Genomic DNA, 18,667 nt, shown 5'->3' with positions numbered 1-18,667 from the left:
AGCCATGGCTAGAGGAGTGCGGTAATGCCTGGCTCCAGCCCTCCACTGCCCACTTTGTGGGTACACTGTAGATCCCAAAGCCCTGGCTCAGCCTCTAGTCTTCCAGGCTGGGAGTGTGCCATGTGAGAGACTGGTTCTCCTCTCTGGAGTCCGTGCTCTAGGAGATCTGAAGTCCGCGGTGGGGAGGCATGCTAGAAGCTAGACTGGTATGTCCTGAAGTAACCAAGGGAGGCTTTACCCACTCCTCATTTTCACTCAGGAAACCACTGGAGTCAGCAGGGGTGGGGTCCAATCTCTAGAGGCAGCTGGAGACAAGGACAAAAGCAGCAGCCCAGCTGTAACAGCAGGCTAGGATGGGGCAGCTGTCCCCAGGTCACCGAGCATCACACAGGAAATACACATTCCCTTTATGAATGTCAGGGGGAGGCTGGGTAGGGTGGGCTGGAAGCCAGGGTTCTCCTGGAGCTTGTGTGATGTCATTACAACACTGGGATCCATTTGTTGTCCTCATTGTAGAGGAAGGACTGCTTTCCTGGGAATTCTGGCTTGTACGTGGCTGCAAGGAGAAAGAGACAGCACTGTGAGAGAAAAGGCCATAGCTGGAGTGACTGGACTCCCTGGCATTCTACATCAGAGCTGGAAAGACCAGCAGGGCCCCTGGTCCAGCCCCCACATCTTACATGTGGGAGACAAAGTTACAGGGCTTTTAATTGGTAGAGGCAGGACTTGAACTTTACTTCTGCCTTTTTCAAACTCACAGCAGAAAATATGCAAAACAGTTGCAAAAACACTGAGGAAAGTAATATTCTTAAAAAGCAAAGTGTCAGTTTGGTGGGGTTTTGTTTTGATTTAGTTATTGCAGAAATTTCTAGAAAAGTGAAAGCCAGGGCAATGCAGACAAGGTTCTCTAGGAGATGAGCAGCCATGACCAAGCATGGCTGGGGAACCATACCTTTGAGGAGCCTGGACTCTCCCATGCCAACACTAATTTGGTCAATGAGAGTTCTGGGAATGGCTACTCTGTTACTGTACCTGGGATGCTGCTGATGGGCAACATGGGAGCCCAGGTATATCTGTGCTCACTGGGAGTTTACAGGGCAGATGCCTGCATGTGGGTATGCCCAGGAGTCCGTTAGGGAAGCCCGCCTACACCTAAGTGGGCAGAGTAGCAGAAATAGGCCTACACATGTGTGGTGGGCTTCTGGTACCAGGCATGGCATGGAGAAGGTCCTCCAAAAACTCCCTAGTGCAGTGGGCTGAACAGGGTCAAACAAGGGTGCCCAGCCCATCCCCGGACCTCTTGGAGTTCACCACTCATGTGGAACATTCGTACACTTGCTGACCCAAATTGAGTTCTCTCTGGACTGATCTGATTATCACTACATTTCCAAGGCCAAAGCTATGAGAGAGATGGTCTCCCTATCTGGTCTACCTTGATTTTTATGTGTGTCAGGGGACAATCTCCCCTCCCCACCAGACTAAGGCCTCGAGAGGCAAACCCCAGGTCTAAGTCATCTTTGCCTCCCCTGGATGTGGCAGCCACAGTGCTCAGTGAAAGGCTGACTTCAGTGACACAGCAGTAGCATCTCAGAATCATCTTCCTCCTCCCATGTCACCTGCTTGCCTGCACAGCTGTCAGTCCTCAGTGTCACCTGCCCACCTGCACAACTATAGGTCCTCAGTACCACCTGCTCTGGACATTGTCAGGGATTGGTAAATGGTTAAGTCACTCTCTTATCAAAAATCAAACCCACTGCCATCAAGTCAATTCTGACTCAGAGTGATCCCCATTGAGTTTCTGAGGCTCTAAATCTTTATGGAAACTGATTGCCTCATCTTTCTTTTGCAGAGTAGCTGATGGGTTCGAACCACCAACCTTTTGGTTGGCAGCCCAATGCTTTAACTACAGTGCCACCAGAGTTCCTTAAGGGACTCTCTCTCACAGCCATTGAGTCGATTCTGACTCATAGTGACCCCCACTGGCTTTCTGAGGCTGTAAATCTTCATGGAAGTAGATTGCCCCATTCTTCCTTCTGTGGAGCAGCTGGTGGGTTTGAGCCGCTGACCTTCTGGTTAGCAGCCAAATGCCTTATCAGCTATGGCAAAGGGACTCTCTAGAGAGCTACAGAAAGGTAGATAAGTACAGACACCACCCATCAGGGTGCGTTAGCCTCTCCTGATGTTAGCTCTCACGGAGATCCCAAACGAACAGGGCATCATTACTTAAGCTCATCTGTAAAAAGGGAGTTGAACTAGATGGCTTAAAAGATGCGTTCCAGGGACTCTTTCTGGTGGATTTCATAACAAAGGAGGCACAGAAGGGAAATATGCCTGGCTCCCTGCTCTGCCACTCCCTCCCTGTGGATCCGTGGGCAACTTGCTCTCTAGGTCCTCTGTCAAATGATTTGGCCAGACTAGACCAGTGATATAAACATTTTTAAGAACAGGGCCCTAGGAACTGTACACCTGAAGAATGGTGACTTGGCAATGTTGTGTTATATATATATTTTACAGCAATAAAGAGAGAGAGAGAGAGGAAAATAAAGAACATGAACCTTTTTCAAGATTTGACAAAAGCTGATGACCCCTTTCCTCCCCAGAAAATAGATGCACGTTGCAAATCTACACGTAATTTCAAGGCCAGACTCCCTGGAGCCCATCTTTAGCCTCTTGGAGGTTCATGGTCATCAGCTATGAATCTCTGGTTTCGGTCATCTAGAAAAGCCCTCTCAATTAAAGAAAAAAAATAAAGTATACTGAGAATGTGAGCTGATAACTCTATCTAACCCCTATAACCTGTTGGGCAAACAGCCTATAAATCAGTGGCATCTGATGGCCCAGGAATGACAGACAATTCCGGAAGGTTTGGTCTTTACAATCATTTAAAAAAAATCATCTGACCTGGACCAGGGAACCCCGTCTGGGACGGATCCATTGTCCATCGGCGGGTGTTGGATACGAACGATGCACTGGAGATGAAATGCTTGGGGGGCCCTGTGTAGTCCACGATGTCATACTGGCCAGGGCCCGGGAAAGGTGGCTTTGGTGGGAGAGGCAAAGGCTGGGCGGAGAAGTTCAGGATGGGGTTTTTCCTTCAGGAAAGACAGAATGTGAAGACATCACTATATCAGTCTATTGAAGAAATGCTAGCTTTAAAACATAGCCAAGATGTGGATCACACCAAGTCTAGTCGGGACACAGCACCAGGTGACTTTGGGCAGAACTCTGGCTTCACTGCTGGTGAGCTGGTGGCCTCTGGGTTTCCTTCTTATTTCCCCAGGTGCATATAGTACCTACTTTGTAGGCTTATCATCAGGATTAAATGGGATGGTACACCTAAACCACAGTTCTCAGGACAAGGCCTGGCACATAGTGACAGTTTAGTGCACATCAAGTTCCCTTGCTATCGATGTTGCTGTTGAGTTTATTAGCAATGACACACAGCATTCCTCATATGCCAGCTCTGATCTATTGGTGGTGCCTGGCTGGAGCTCTGTGTCAAGAACTCTGAGGCCTCATTGTGGGATCAATGGGAAAAGGCATTGGTGATCTACTTAGGATGTCTGCCATGGGGCAGAGAAGGGGAGGAGACAGCTCACATTCCAGGGACTTGCAATCTCAAGACCAGCAGATCTCTAGAGGCCATTACAGCTTTGAAGTTCTAGAAACCTATTTAAAAATCTTCCTGGCAAGACAAGATGCTGGAGTGAGAAAAAACATTGTGTTGGTAATCAGGATAACTCTGCATAACACTTATCACTTGTAATTGTCTGTTTTGAGGTCTGTCTCCCTCTCCTTCAGGAAAGGGGTCTTTTATCTCTGGTATTGAGAGAATTAATGAAAGAATGAAAAAAACAGAACCTGTACTTGAGCTCTAGCTTGGTCACTAATTCACTCTCAGTTTCCCCATCTATAAAATGAAGCACTTAAACAACATGACCTGAAATCCCTTTAAGCTGTGACCTTTTTGCCAGGCCTTGATTTGAAGGTTTCCACTGGGTTGGCCCAGGGAATTCTGGGATTACTATGGGAGTCAGGCTACTCTCCAGAAAGTACAATAGTAGGGTTGCCTACTTCTGCCTCATGTCCGGATCGTCCCCTGAGGCCTTTCACTAAAGGGAAGGGAAGGTCCTCAGACCACTGAATGGCCAAGGGATCCTTAGCCCAGCTGGAAGCAGACCACCCAAGCAGAGAAGGGGCCCAGGATTCTTGGCCACTGGGGCTCTCTACTGCCCTTGGCTATTACCTCCCAAGACAGAAGCATTCTTTTTTTTTTTTTTTTTTTTTAATTTTTTTTTGTTTTGGGTGAAGATTTACAGAGCAAATTCATTTTTCATACAGCAGTTCACATATACTTTGTCTCATGTCATTGACCAAAATTTACAATGCAACAGCTCCCCTCCCACTTCTTCCCCATAGCCACCTCTTCCCAGTGTCTATCCCTCCATACTCTTTTGCGCCCTGAGCTGTCTCCCTGTGCATAAGCAGCCCTTCCTTCTCCCATGATTGTTCTCTCCAGGGTGTGTGTCTACTTGAGGTAAATGTTTAACTCACTTGCCTGTACTTTGTTTGGCTGGAAACCACAAGTGTGGGTTCAATTCTAGACCTGAAGGGCAGCTAGGGGCCATAGTCTCAGTGGTTTCACCAGGCTCTATTGGACCAGCAAACCTGGTCCCCACCTTCTTTTTTTTTTTTTTTTTGCCTCCAAATGATTTTGAGTTTTGTTCCACATTGTTCTCCCTCTCTATGCAGGATCTCCTACATCCCTTCCAAGTGGATTACAGTGGTAGCCGGGCACCATCTAGTTCTTCTGGTCTCATAGTTGTATAGGTTGCAGATCAGATGGTGTACCAGTCGCTAGGACTGATTGTTTCCATTCATTTGGTTTTCTTCTTTCTTCTTGACGAGGAGACACCCATTGTTGCATCTAGATGGCAGCTTGCTAGCTTTTAAGATCCCAGTTGCTACTCGCCAAAGTAGGAGGTGGAACAATGTTTTGTATAGTATGTTATGCCAATTGAGCTTGATGTCCCCTGCGACTATGGTCCCAAGCCCGCAGGATCAACTTCTCGGTTGCTCTGGGTAGCTGGCTGTGACCAAGCAATGACCATAACCTTGCCCCTTGTCAGCTCTACTATACACCTGGGAATTCTGATCACTCACATAAACTTATAGGACCATTGTCCCAAGACAGAAGCATTCTTAAACTCAGAGAGCTAGAAGGGACCTAGACATGTCTCATCTATTTTATTTTGCCAAAGATGAGAATTAATTTCTCTCCAGAGAGAAAGTAACTCATTCAAAGTTACATAGCAAGTTGGTGGTTGTGGTAGTTAAGGCAGTATGGCAACTTGGCTGGGCCTGGTTATGAGTGGCTAGGTAACTGGATGTAGTTATTCCACATGATGAGACTGGCAATCAACTCCATGGTGGAATCTACTGGAGCAGCTGAGTAGCTAGCTGCCTTAAGGATGTGGTCTGCTTCCCGTATATAATGAGAAGCACTGAGAAAGGTCTCTGAGCTTTTTGGCATGCTTGGACCCTGCATGTAGCTGAGTCTTCATTTAGCAGCCTGCCATGTTTCTTGTCAATCTTGGGCCTGTCTCTGGACTTGAACTAGTGGCCTACACGTTGTCTAGTAATATTGAGACTGTGCCATTTTATTTGTCGACCTTGGGCTTTTGTTAGCCTCAGCAGCCTGCAGCTGCCTGAGTGAAGAGACGCCTCTAGCTTCAGTGGGCTGGGAACAAGAGGCAGAGCTGAAGCCCAAGGTTGAGGGGCTTTCACCCAGCCCCTAGAGCCTGGCACTTTGAACTCAGACTTCTAGCCTCTAAAACTGTAAGAGAATAAACTCCTGTTTGTTAAAGCCATCCCATTTGTGATATTTTCTGTTAGAGTAGCACTATGTAACTGAAACAGTGGTAATACCTGTACAAGAACTCATGTCTCCTGGGGCCTAGCAATTTCAGGAAGGCATCATGGAGTCATATAGACCTGGGTCTGAATTCTAGTCATGCCATTTGCTGTGAGACCTTGGACAAGTCCCCTGACCTCTCTGTACCTCAGAGAGTATCAAGGAACAATAGCATCTACTCTTTATAAATATAAATAAAGATATATAAAGCACTTAGCATAGTACCAGCATATAGTAGGTACTCAATAAAATTAGTCATTATCAAGGTTTATATATGGAAGGAAATTTTCTTTGTTGGTTACCAGGGGTGGGAGGGGAGGGGAGGGGAGGGAACACTGAAAAAATAAAAAAAGAACTGACCCATGTAAAAAAAAATGTAGTCATTATTAGTATTATTATCCCTGCAGAACCCCACCTGTGGTTGCAAAGGAGCAACTGAGCCCTAGAAATGGGAGTTGTGGGTGCCACTCACACCAAAGTCACCCTGATGAAGCCATTGAAAGCCATCATAAATATCCTTGAGGCTCATACCTTGTGATGGAATTTACTGGCGTGGATGCATTTAGAAGAAAGGTGCCCACAGGAAAAGGGAAGAAATGTCTGCATGGAAAAATTGGTGATAGTGTACAATCAACCCCCTCTTCACCTTCTAACTCAAATCTGACTCTTTGTTCTGGCTTGTTGCTCCTCATTCAAACTCCCAGAAATCTGCAGAGTATGTGACTGGCATCGTCCAGACAGGTTTGACTCCTGGAAACTAGAGCTAGAATGAGCCAACCATTGGATGAGGTCATCTTGTTCAACTTCATCAGTCTGGGTCACCTCCAAGCCCAAGATTTCCCCCCTATTCTTTGAGAAGACCATGAGGTGGCTTGCTCCCTAAGCAGGGACAGTCTGCAGGAGCCTGGAGCAGGCCGAGTCAGCATCTCACCAACGTTCTTGGTGAGAATGGGTTAGATCTTGGCTTTCCATCCACCAACACCAGGAGAGCTCGGCACCTTCGGCCCAGCTCTGAGGAGCTTCGGTAAGCACCAACAATGTGTGTGCCCCAGTGCCAGGCACGCAACAGAGTGCTGAATACCCTGAGGACTCAATGATCCACTGCAAAGGGAGGACGAGTCCATGACTAGTGACAACTCAACGCAGTTATCAGAGGGGACAGAAGCACAGGCTTTGCAGTCAGACTTGGATTTGCATCTCTGCTTCCCCGTTCAATAGCTGTGTGTCCTTAGAAAAGTCTCCTAACCTCCCTAAGCCTCAGTTTCTTCATCTTTAAAAGGGGGGGGTGGTAATACTGCCACCCACAGTTGTCACAAATATTAAATGTAAAAACACTGGTATGACTTTTAGAGGACGTGTTATGTTAGAATAAAAGTAAAAATTCTGTGCATTGAGAGTACAGCCTCCACTGCTCCCCCAAAAAATATTACTTCCAACAGGTGAATCCAGAAATCCATCCTAGAGGAGGTGACATTTTCCCTGAAAGATGATGAGGAATTCTTCAAGCAGAAAAGGTGGGGAAGGGCATTGCCAGCATAGGGAACAGTAAGACAAAAGCCTCATCTCCCACATCCCCTACTCCCATTTGACCTTCCAGAACCAACCAACACAATGTTGTTGCAACTCCATATCTCTGCCTATGATGCTCCTGCTGCCAGGAATACCTACTTTCCCTGCCAACTCTTATTCATTCTTCACTTCCTTCAGGGAAACTTCTCTGGCCAGCCTCCCACCCCCCATCTACCTGACTGGGTTAGGTGTTTCCCTCCTATGACTCAATAGAAGAACATGGGTTTTGCTGTCCAGTAGACACGAATTTGAATCCCAGCCCTACTCTCACTTTGGCAATCAGCACTTTATCCGTAAACTAAAATAACAATACTGACCAGCAGGGGCATTGGAAGGATGACACTAGATGACCTCTGTAAAAGCTCTTAGCTCTTCAATACATTCTGGCCATGATCGAGACTCCTGTTTTCTCTGCACATAGCACCTCAGACCCTCCATGCTTTGTCCCTGCTCTTTCAGGGAGAGGACTGGACTTCACCCATCTTTGAATGCTCTAACCTTATTCTGGGAACATTTGATGAACTACAGAGAAAACCAGGTTGGTGACTGACAGGTAAGTGGGCCCCGACATCCTGACCCCCCACCTGAGACCCTCCATCATCTTCCAGGGCTGATGCCATCATGCCAGGTGGGGCTGGGCAAATCACAAAGGTCAGTCCAGAGCAAGCCCAGGGCAGCTCACAGTGCACTGTGACCCGGCTTTTATGAGCCTCAATTGCTCAGTTATAAAAACCACCTGGTCCTGCCCCGTGGAAAGAACACATCTATCAAAGGCTCTGAGTTGGCTGCAATGGGATTAAGTGTGTTTGCAGCTTCCAGTGTGAGCTGTTTACAAATCACCTGAGAATAATGAAGGTCTCAGAGGACTCAGCAGGTCACCTGGAGAAGGCATCCGAGACCCTCAGGACACTCCCAGGCACAGATCCACTCTGCCTCGGGGATTCCCAGGGTCGGGAGGGAGAAAGGGGCAATTTTTTTCTCATCATTAAAGGGCAGCCGATTGCCTCTGGGGTGGAATGCAGTGTCTGTTTAACAGGGGAGCGGGTGACAGATTACAGGCGCTGGGGAAGAAGCAGCCCATATCTAATTGAAAATCCCAGGGGAACCTTAGGTGGGTCCAATGTAATTACCCAAATTGGAGCGGGGCCAATGGGCCTGGATTCTTCAGCTCTGGCTCTGACAGAGTGGCATGTCTGTGCAAAATCAATGGCTTAGAAACCTCAGGAAGTAGATCCAGGGTTAGAGAGATGTCGCTGGGTGGTTCACCTCTTTGCTGGCAAGCTTGAGTTAGGAGGCATTCCCTAGAAGGAACTAGTTTGATCTCAAATAACCCTTCTCCTGACTCGCCTAAATCCACTGAGTCACCACTGTGACGGGTACTGAAGACCTCAAGACATGAAACCGTGGCTGACACTTCACTTCTCTTCTAAAGACACACTGCAAGCTGGTAAATCCTCTTAGCTTTTGAGTCAGCGACGTGGCCATAGCACAGAAACACCCCATGACATGTTCTTCAGCTAAGTGCTCAGATATGCCTGTGCCAACACACCACAGCCCCAGCAGGGCCTCTGCCCCACAGGGACCCCTTGAGAAACATCAGGTGAGTGCAGTGGGGCCACACACATGCTTTGATAAAAAAAAATACGAGATACCATTTATCAAAACCCAAGCCCAAGCCCACTGTCGTCGAGTTGATTCCAACTTACGGTGACTCCAAGCCTTACAGAGTAGAACTGCCCCATAGAGTTTTTCTTGGTTGTAATTTTTATAGCAGCAGATCACAGGCTTTTCTGCAATGCTGCTGGGTGGATTTTAAACCACCAACCTTTAGGTTAGTAGATGAGGGCAAACCATTTGTACTATCCAGGGACCCTTACCATTCATTGAAAGCTTACCATATGCCAGCCTAACCCAAGCCATGGTATTTTTTCAGTCACCTCATATGCATGTGAGAACTGGACAATGAATAAGGAAAACCAAAGAAGAGGTGATGCTTTTGAGTTGTGGTGTTGGAGAAGAATACTGAAAGTATTGTGGACTGCTAAAAGAACAAACAATTCTGTCCTGGAAGAAGTGCAGCCGGGATGCTCCTTAGAAGTGAGACTGGCCAGACATCATCTCACCTACTTTGGTCATGCTGTCAGAAGGGACCATTCTCTGGAGAAGGATGTCATGACTGGTAAAGTGGTGGGTCAATGAAAAAGGGGAAGCCCTTCAACAAAATGAATTGACACAGTGGATGCAGCAATGGGCTCAGGTATAGCAAGGACTGTGAGGTTGGCACAGGACTGGGCACTGTCTTGTTCTGTTGCACACAGGGTCGCTGAGTCAGAGATGACTCAATGGCACATAACAACAACAAACTATGTGCCAGACCTGGTGAGTTTTGTGGATATTCTTATTTTATCCTTGCAAACCACATGATGAGAATGACTTTGAATTCTCGGGGGCTAAGTGTCCCACCTGGGCAGAAGGTTGGGCTGACTAGCCTGTGCTATACCCACAGGCCACCCTACTCCCGGCCTTGCCACTGGCCTCCTGAGTATTTCTATCATATCATTCAACTTCTCACCTCCCTGAGCTTTGATTTTTGGGCTCAGTTCCATGGGAATAACTCCAGAGAGATGGAACACCTCCCTCTCTCCTCCTGGCTCCTGCAGAAAGCAGAGCCAGAATATTATTTGGAAGCTATAAACCTACCCCAAAATAGGAACCAAGCAATTCTAGTCGAGGACAATGAAGTCAGGCCTCATGCAGGTCACACACATGTGAAGCCAGAGACCTGGGCTGCAATGAGCTTCAGAAAGAAACAACAGGGACGGTTGGCAGACTGCCCTCCCTGCTGCCTCCCGCTGCGCTGCAGAGCTGAACATGATCAAATTAGGCTTGAAGTGGACAAAGTCTCAATGGAAGTCATATGTAGATGAGGAGGAAGCAACCCTCTCAAGGGCCTAATGACCCCAGTGTGGCCCCCTACTACTTCTGCGCCTCTGGTCCCTATGTTGTTGTTGTTGTTGTTATGTGCCGTTGAGTCGCACCCGACTCATAGCGACCCCTCCTTGGGTTGTCAAGGCAGTATCACTATGGAAGTAGATTGCCCCATCTTCCTTCTGAGGAGTTGCTGGTGGGTTTGAACCACCAGCCCCTTGGTTAGCAGTCACGTGCCTTAGGCACTATGCTACCAGGACTTGAATTTAAGAGACTGTGTTTGAAGCCTTCCTCAAGATGCCAATATTGAGTGTTTTTGTTTTTTTTTTTCTTTTTCTTTATATCAGCAGCTTTATCATTCAACATAAACTGATGGGTGCTTTTTTAAAAAGCCCTAAGTGCGCTTCAGTTTTATTTTTTAAATAAAGTTATAGATTTCTCAGCTTTATATATATATATACATATATGCACACACACATACATACATACATATTATTCTGGACCTCCTCTGAGGGTCCAGGCTGGCTCCAAGTTTAGTGCCCCTTATCTGCTCTTCAGCATGACAAGCAAACCTGGGGTCATGGAGTGCAAGGAAGGGAAACACCTCCTCTTTCCACACATTGAGAAGTGAAGGCCCAGAGAGGTGCTGAGAGCAACCCCAAACCACAGAGAACTAATGTCCTGTCATGGAGCTGGGCTCTATCTACTCACCAAGGGGAACCCAAGCTTGTGGGTACTGGATTTAACATGTTCCTTGACCTTCTCAGAGCCTTTACTAAGCCTGTGAGCACTACAATGCTCCCAAAGCAGGGGGTTAGCATGCAGTGCTCCCTAAACTTATTAGCCAAGGACCCTTCATTCACAAAGCCTCACATAGGACCAGTGACCCCCAGACACCCTCAGACATGCAGCTTCACTGCATTGCCCCTGCTGGAAAGATTGCCCTTGGGGACATGTGTGACCGCCCAACATGAGGTTCACATGAGTCGGCATTTTCCTGCACACTCCTCTGCCTTCTCTGGGGTTGGGCCCAGGCGAGCCTGGCTGGAGGTACAGTGTTCTATTCACTTGAGCACCTGAGCACCCCCATGGCTTCCAGCACAGAGCCAGAAACCTAGAGTCTGTTGACTGACAGATGCAAATACCATAAAATGAGAACCATTTCAAACCGTTCATCCAAACTTGACCAAAAGCCAAATGACACTTCTCCAGGTGAAGCACTTTAAAACTAAGTGTTATCCTCCTCTCCTGTTCTATTTCACCATCTTCCTCCAAGAAGTTTCCAGACTCAGGGTGGACTCTTGAACTACTGTACCCATGACTAATAATAACTCTAATAATAATCATAATAGCTATTTTCAAGTACTTTCTCATTTAATCCTCACCGACTCCCTATGAGATTAGATTCTTATCCCTACTTAATAACATGGAAACTCAGAGAAAAGCCACCCAACCTGTAAGGAGCAGAGAGGGGCTTCGTGCTCAGGTCTGCCTAACTCCAAAAGCCGTCCTCTTACCCACTCCCTCCTGGCCCACAGGCAGGAAGTCTCTGATATCTGGAGAGAGAGATACCATACTTGGTGACTTTCCTGCCCCATCCCTGGCCCTGGAGCCCGTGAAAGTCAACCTGCAGAACCTAAGAACCAAAGGGCAGACAGGCTTACCAGCACACTCCATCCCTTCTGGACCCTAAGTTTGGCTTGGAAGACTCACAACTTGCCTAACTCTTGTCTCCTTGCCCTGGACTGATGGTCAGACACAATTCTGCCAGCCGCCCACTGGGGCTATGGCCCCACCTGGTTGACCTCTCTGGAGTCTCCAGATGTTTATTCACTCAGTCCCAGACTGCTGGTCAGCCCTCCCAATACCAGCCTTGCCTGGGGAGGACTGCACAGGAGTGAGGGCGATGGCGATTGGGCTGATCTCGTTGTTGGTGGGTGCTGTCACATCAGTTCTGACTCATTGTGACACAACAGAACAAAACACTGTCTGGTCCTATGCCATCCTTCCAATCATTGCTATGTTTGAGCCCATTGTTGCAGCCACTGTGCCAGTCCATCTCGTTGAGGGTCTTTCTCTTTCTTGCTGACCCTCTACTTTACCATGTATGATGTTCTTTGGGGACTGAGCCCTTCTGATAACATGCCCAAAGTATGTAAGACAAAGCCTCACCATCCTTGCTTCTAAGAATCATGCTGGCTGTACTTCCTCCAAGACAGATTTGTTTGTTCTTCTGGGAGTCCATGGTATATTCAATATTCTTCACCAACATTGTAATTCATAGGCCTCAATTCTTCTTTGGTCTTCCTTATTCATTGTCCAGCTTTTACAGGCGACTGAAAATGCTATGGTTTGGGTCAGGCGTACCTTAGTCTTCAAAGTGACATCTTTGCTTTTTAACACTTTAAAGAGATCTTTTGTAGCAAATCTGCCCAATGCAATAAATTGTTTGATTTCTTGACTGCTTCTTCTATGGGTGTTGATTGTAGAGCCAAGCAAAATGAAATCGTTGACAACTTCAATCTGTTCTCCATTTATCATGATGTTGCTTATTGTGAGGATTTTTTTTTTTTTTACATTGAAGTGTTATCCACGCTGAAGGCTGTAGTCTTTGATCTTCATCAGTAAGTACTTCAAGTCCTCTTCACTTTCAGCAAGCAAGGTTGCGTCATCTGCACATCACAGGTTGTTAATGAATCTTTTTCCAATCCTGATAGCATGTTCTTCAGATAGTCCAGCTTATTGGATTATCTGCTCAGTATACAGACTGAATAAGTGTGATTAAAGTATACAACCCTGATGCACACCTTTCCTGATTTTAAACCACATAGTATCCCCTCGTTCTGTTTGAATGACTGCTTCTTGGTCTATGTAAAGGTTCCTCATGAGCACAATTAAGTGTTCTGGAATTCCCATTCTTCTCAGTTTTAGCCATAATTCATTATGATCCACATAGTCGAATGCTTTTGCATAGCCAATAAAACACAGGAAACATCTTTCTGGTATTCTCAGCATTCAATCAAGATCCATCTGACTTTAGCAATGATACACCTTGTTCCACATCCTCTTCTGAATCTAGCTTGAATTTTTGTCAGTTCCCTGTTGATATATTGCTACAATTGTTTTTTAATTATCTTCAGCAAGATTTTATTTGCGTGTAATATTAATAATATTGTTAGATAATTTCCACATTCTGTTGGATCACCTTTCTTTGGAATGGGTATAAACATGCATCTCTTCTACTCAGTTCACTAGGTCACTGTCTTCCAAATCTCTTGGCATAGAGGAGTGAGCTCTTCCAGTATTGCATCTGTTTGTTGAAACATCTCACTTGGTATTCCATCAATTCCTGGAGCCTCAGTTTTCACCAATGCCTTCAGTGCAGCTTGGATTTCTTCCTTCAGTACCATATGTTCTTGATTATCTGCCACCTCCTGGAATGGTTGAACATTGACCAATTCTTTCCATATTTCTTTCATTTTCTTCAGATGTTTCCTGGGATGTTCAATATTTTGTCCATAGAATTCTTCAACATTGCAACTTGAGGTTTGAAATTTTTGTTCAGTTCTTTCAGCTTGAGAAATTCTGAGCATGTTCCTCCCTTTTGGTTTTGTAGCTCCACATCTTTCCACATTTCATTATAATACTTTGTCTTCGTGATCTGCCCTTTGAAATCTTCTGTTCAGCTCTTTTGCTTCATCATTTCTTCCATTTGCTTTAGCTACTTTATGTACAAGAGTAAGTTTCACAGTCTCCTCTGATATCCATTGTGGTCTTTTCTCCTTTCCTGTCTTTTTAATGACCTTTTGCTTTCTTCATATATCCTTGATGTCATCCCACAACTCATCTGGTCTTTGGGAATTAACACTCTGTTTTAAATCTACTCTTAAGATGGTCTCTAAATTTAGGCAGAATTTAACCACAGTTAATTCTACAAGTTCTAGAAGGCTCCCTTATTACCCATTTGAGGAACGAACAAGTACTGTGAGTTTTTGAGCCACTCAGATGAAAGTAACATTAAATATGCAGGATTTTAAAAATGGTAACACAAATCCTATCTCCACTTTTTAAAACTGTGCTATTATCAAATCACCATTTGCACCTAGTACATGAAGACATATATTTTTAATCCTGAAAAATATGAGTCACAAATTAGCTGCACTACACAGATGAGGCTATGGAGGCTCAGAGAAGTTAGTACACTGCCCAATGTCACACAGCTTGAAAGCAGCAGAGCTGAAGTTCAAATCCAGCAGGACTGATCAACTCCAAAGTCTTGGCTTTTTATCTCTATCAGCGGTACAATTATGAGGGCGTCATTGATTCTGTATATCCTGTCACCCCAGTGGCAAGTTTATATTAGAAAAATAGAATAATTTCAGCACCAGGACAATATAGGATCATGAGAAATGTGGATACATCAAGGCAGATCCAAGCCCGATTCTCAGTGGCACCTCAATAGCTGTGTGGACTTTGGCAAATCTCTCAGCCTCAATGAAGCCCAGCTTCCTCATCTAGAAAATGAGAATAATAACTCTTACAACAATGGAGTTATGATAATTAGATGCGATTTTAAGTTTCTGGCACATAGTGGTAGCTCAATAAATATCAGCATTCCACAAGGATTTCTTGAGCGTGTGTGTTGACGATATGTCCGCAAGGTCCCTGGAGAGTGACCTGGCACTGTGTCTGCCAAGCCGTGACCCCATCCCACCCCTTTTCTGCTCATGTTGGGGCCCTCCCTCAGCACTATCTCTCAGAGGAAGGATCAGAATGATCAGGACTCACGGGAAAAGAGTCTTTTTCGGAAATTTGGTGTGATCATTTGGGTTGTAAGAACCGGGTCCTGGGCCTGTTGACATCAGTTTTACTCCTCGGTCAGTTTTTGATTTAAAACAAGACATTAATATCTTTGGTGACTGCTTCACAAGTGATTCGTTGACATTATAATGCCCTAAAGCAGAAAGAAATTTTAGAACAGAATAGGAAACTCTTTTCAAATAAATAAAAAGCAGCATCTGACACCTAAGAACACACTTAACCATAAGACAATATCACTGCAGGATGGTCAGACGGAAGGACTGCTTGAACGAACTGTAAACAACACCATTTAGAGAACACATCCACGTGCATCACATATGAGCTCATTTAGTCACGCAGCAGCCAGCAAGATGGGTGCTAGCATCTCCGTTTTACACGGGAGGAGCCTGAGACTTGGAGATGTTAATAACTTGCCAAAGGACACCCATTTAATCAGGGACTTAGACAGATCTCTCCACCCTGCTGAAGCTCAGCTTTCTCCTCTATAAAATAAGGATAGTAGTTCTTACAACAGAGTAAGGTTATTATGATTATTGAATATGATTTTAAGTTCCCAGGATATAGTAGTTGCTCAGTAAATATTGTAACGCAATATATATTCATTAAACACCTACTATGTGGACACAGGGCTACCTGTCTCCAAAGTCCACGCTTTTCCCACTATGCCACAAGACCCTATATCAAGAAACTGGGATGGAATACAATTAATTTGTGCACAAAATGCCAAGGAAGAACAGAATGGCTGGAGTGGAGAAACTCTTTCACCCCTAAATTGTGGGAGCCATGTAAATGGATATAAGGATTCTGGAGGGCAAACTGGAGGTACTAAGTAAAAGCCTCTGAGACATCTGCACTCTTTGACCAGGCTTCCCACTACTTGGAAATTAATTACTCAACAGAATAGAAAAGCTCTAACCACAAAGATGTACATAGAGCAACAGCTACTATAGTAACAAAGCATGTTGTGTTGTTAGGTGCTATCACTTGACTATCTACTCAGCAAGCCCACATGACAGAGAACGGCCCTACAGGGTTTTCTAGGCTGTAATCTTTACAGGAGTGGATTTCCAGGTCTTTCTCCCACAGAGCCGCTGGTGGATTCAAACCACTACCAAGTGCTTATCCACTGCGCCACCATAGGTCCTTGTAACAAAGCATAAATAGTCTAAATGTCCAAGAACCGGGGAGAATTATGGAAATATAGCCCAGCCCAATCTCATGGAATGTCAATCCTGACAAAAATCAAAGATCATAAAAGTACATGAAAATTTTATTTAAAGGTAAGCAAAAAAAAAGTGAAATAAGACATAAAATTCTACATACACTGTGATGATGTCTATGTAAAATGGTTAAATCTGAATAAAGAGAAGGTGGGAGCCCTGAGAAATGGAGCCCATTAGAGTGGTGGTAGTGTGTGGGGGGGAAATATTTCAGGTTTTCTTAACATTGTAGAGTGGATTTGGATTCTTTAAAAAATTTGCGGAAGTATCAAAAACAAGGACATGACACAGATTAGCAAAGGTTTTCTTTAAATGACAATACCTAGTGATGGTGAAGGTCAGGGAAGCAGGCGCCTCACCCAAACAGGAGAGTGAATTATCACTGTGCTGAGGGGCAATTTGGTCCCAATGTCAGAAATCTTAACTATTGGATATAGGTCTTGACTTAGTTATTTCTCATTAAGAAATTTATGTAAGGAAATAATCTTGATTGTCTACAAATTGTTACAAGGATGTTCCTTGCCTTTCTGTTTATATTAGTAATAAATTTAAAACAACCTGAATTTTTAACAAGAAGGCACTTGTCTTTTTCAGAATAATTTTTAATGAATAATTTATGATACTGCCATATTATGGAATAGTATAGATCCATTAAAAATTACTTTCTAGAAGAATTTTTAATAACATGAAAAGATATTCCAAACATATATTTAAGTTAAAAAAAAAGCACATGTCCAGTTAATGGTATTTATAATATTATTCCCTCTTTATGGTAGGGAAAAAAATATCTGAGAGAAAGAGAGAGAGAAACATAACGATAATATGAGAATTACACACCAAAATATTAACATGCCACCTTGCTTTGAATGACAGATTTACCATAATTTATTAAAAATCTGTTTTTAAAAGCTCTAGAATATGTATTACTTTCATAAAATGGAAAGAGCCTTTTGCTTTTTCTTTTAAGGTTAAGGTTAAAGTAATGCTTGAATTATAAAATTTGTAAAATACTGAAAAGCAGAAAAAGGGGCACCAAAAAAAAAAAAAAAGAGCCATTCACAGTCTACAACTGTGATGGTTATGTTTGTACATCAACTTGGCTGGGCCTGGTTAAGTGGCTGGGCAGCTGGATGTAGTATTCCCCATGATGAGACTCGTAATCAACTCCATGGTGGAATCTACTGTGAGCAGCTGAGTAGCTGCCTTTGGGATGTGGTCTGCTTCCTGTATATAAGCAGAAGTTTTGAGAATGGTCTCTAGCCTATGGCACGCTTGGACCCTGCATGTAGCTGTGTCGCTGCCAGCAGCCTGCCATGCTCTGCCAACCTTGGGACTTACAATGGACTTAAGTTAATGGCCTGCTGTGTGGATTGGTAACATCGGGACTGTGCCTTTTTCCTTGTTAACCTTGGGGCTTCTCAGCCTCAGCAGCTGTCTGAGTGAAGAAATGCCTCTAGCTCCAGTGGGCCGGGAGCAGGAGGCAGAGCTGGACCCTAAGGTTGAGGGACTTTCACCTAGCCCCTAGAGCCTGGCACTTTGAACTTGGACTTAAAGCCTCCAAATTGTAAGAATAAACTCCTGTTTGTTAAGGCCATGCCATCTGTGGTATATTTCTGTCAGAGCGGCACTAGGTAACCAGAACAGCAACCCAGAGAGAACGGACGTTAAGGTCCTGGTGTGTTTACTTCCTCTTTTCTGAGTGTAGAGTTGTTGCATTTTGTTCCACAGCATTGAACACATGATGCTGGTGCAATTTTTACCCTGTGTCTTTTAACTGACACTTTACATAGGCACTTCCCCATGTTCTAATCATCTTTTTTGGAGGGAAAACAAAGAGAGGAGGCATTTCTAAGTAGCTGTAATTGTGCTTGGCATGACTAAACTTTAGAACATTCAACTCAGAGGTGTAAAGGTGACTGCTTTGTTCAGAATTGCAGTTAACCGGATGCAGCCCTCAGAGTCCCTGAGAGAAAAGGTTATGGGAGAGATGGCAGCAAGAATGTCACATGGGACTATTCCCCACAGAGGGCAAAGTGGAAAGCACGGTGTTATCCTCTCCCGAGAGTGGAAAGGATTGGCCTCAGGTTGAAGTGGTGGTCTCTTCCAGAGGAGATCCCCTAAGTTCTGGGCCCTGGCAGTTCTCAGGGAAGTAGGGGGAGCACCAGGCTTCAGGTCCAGTGGGCTAGGAATCAAATCCAGCTGTAGGACCCTCACT

General features: G+C 45.0%; 1 protein-coding gene across 1 annotated transcript in view; it reads right to left on the bottom strand.

Moving 5' to 3' along the window:
• Nucleotides 1-479: 479 nt before the first annotated feature.
• STPG1 (sperm tail PG-rich repeat containing 1) overlaps nt 480-18,667 on the bottom strand; it is a 44,727-nt gene continuing 26,539 nt past the window's right edge. The window contains exons 7-9 of the mRNA XM_007935876.1: nt 15,200-15,365; nt 2,902-3,092; nt 480-556 (exon numbers count right to left, since the gene is read on the bottom strand). Of these exons, the coding sequence (XP_007934067.1) occupies nt 480-556; nt 2,902-3,092; nt 15,200-15,365 (434 nt within the window). The remainder of the gene's footprint in view (nt 557-2,901; nt 3,093-15,199; nt 15,366-18,667) is intronic.

This window comes from Orycteropus afer, unplaced genomic scaffold, assembly GCF_000298275.1.
Source record: "Orycteropus afer afer isolate SDZICR_OR568_19922 unplaced genomic scaffold, OryAfe1.0 scaffold00031, whole genome shotgun sequence".
Classification (NCBI taxonomy): Eukaryota; Metazoa; Chordata; class Mammalia; order Tubulidentata; family Orycteropodidae; genus Orycteropus; species Orycteropus afer.
The sequence above is the reverse complement of the archived record's forward strand: the minus strand, read 5'-3'. Positions and strand labels throughout refer to the sequence as shown.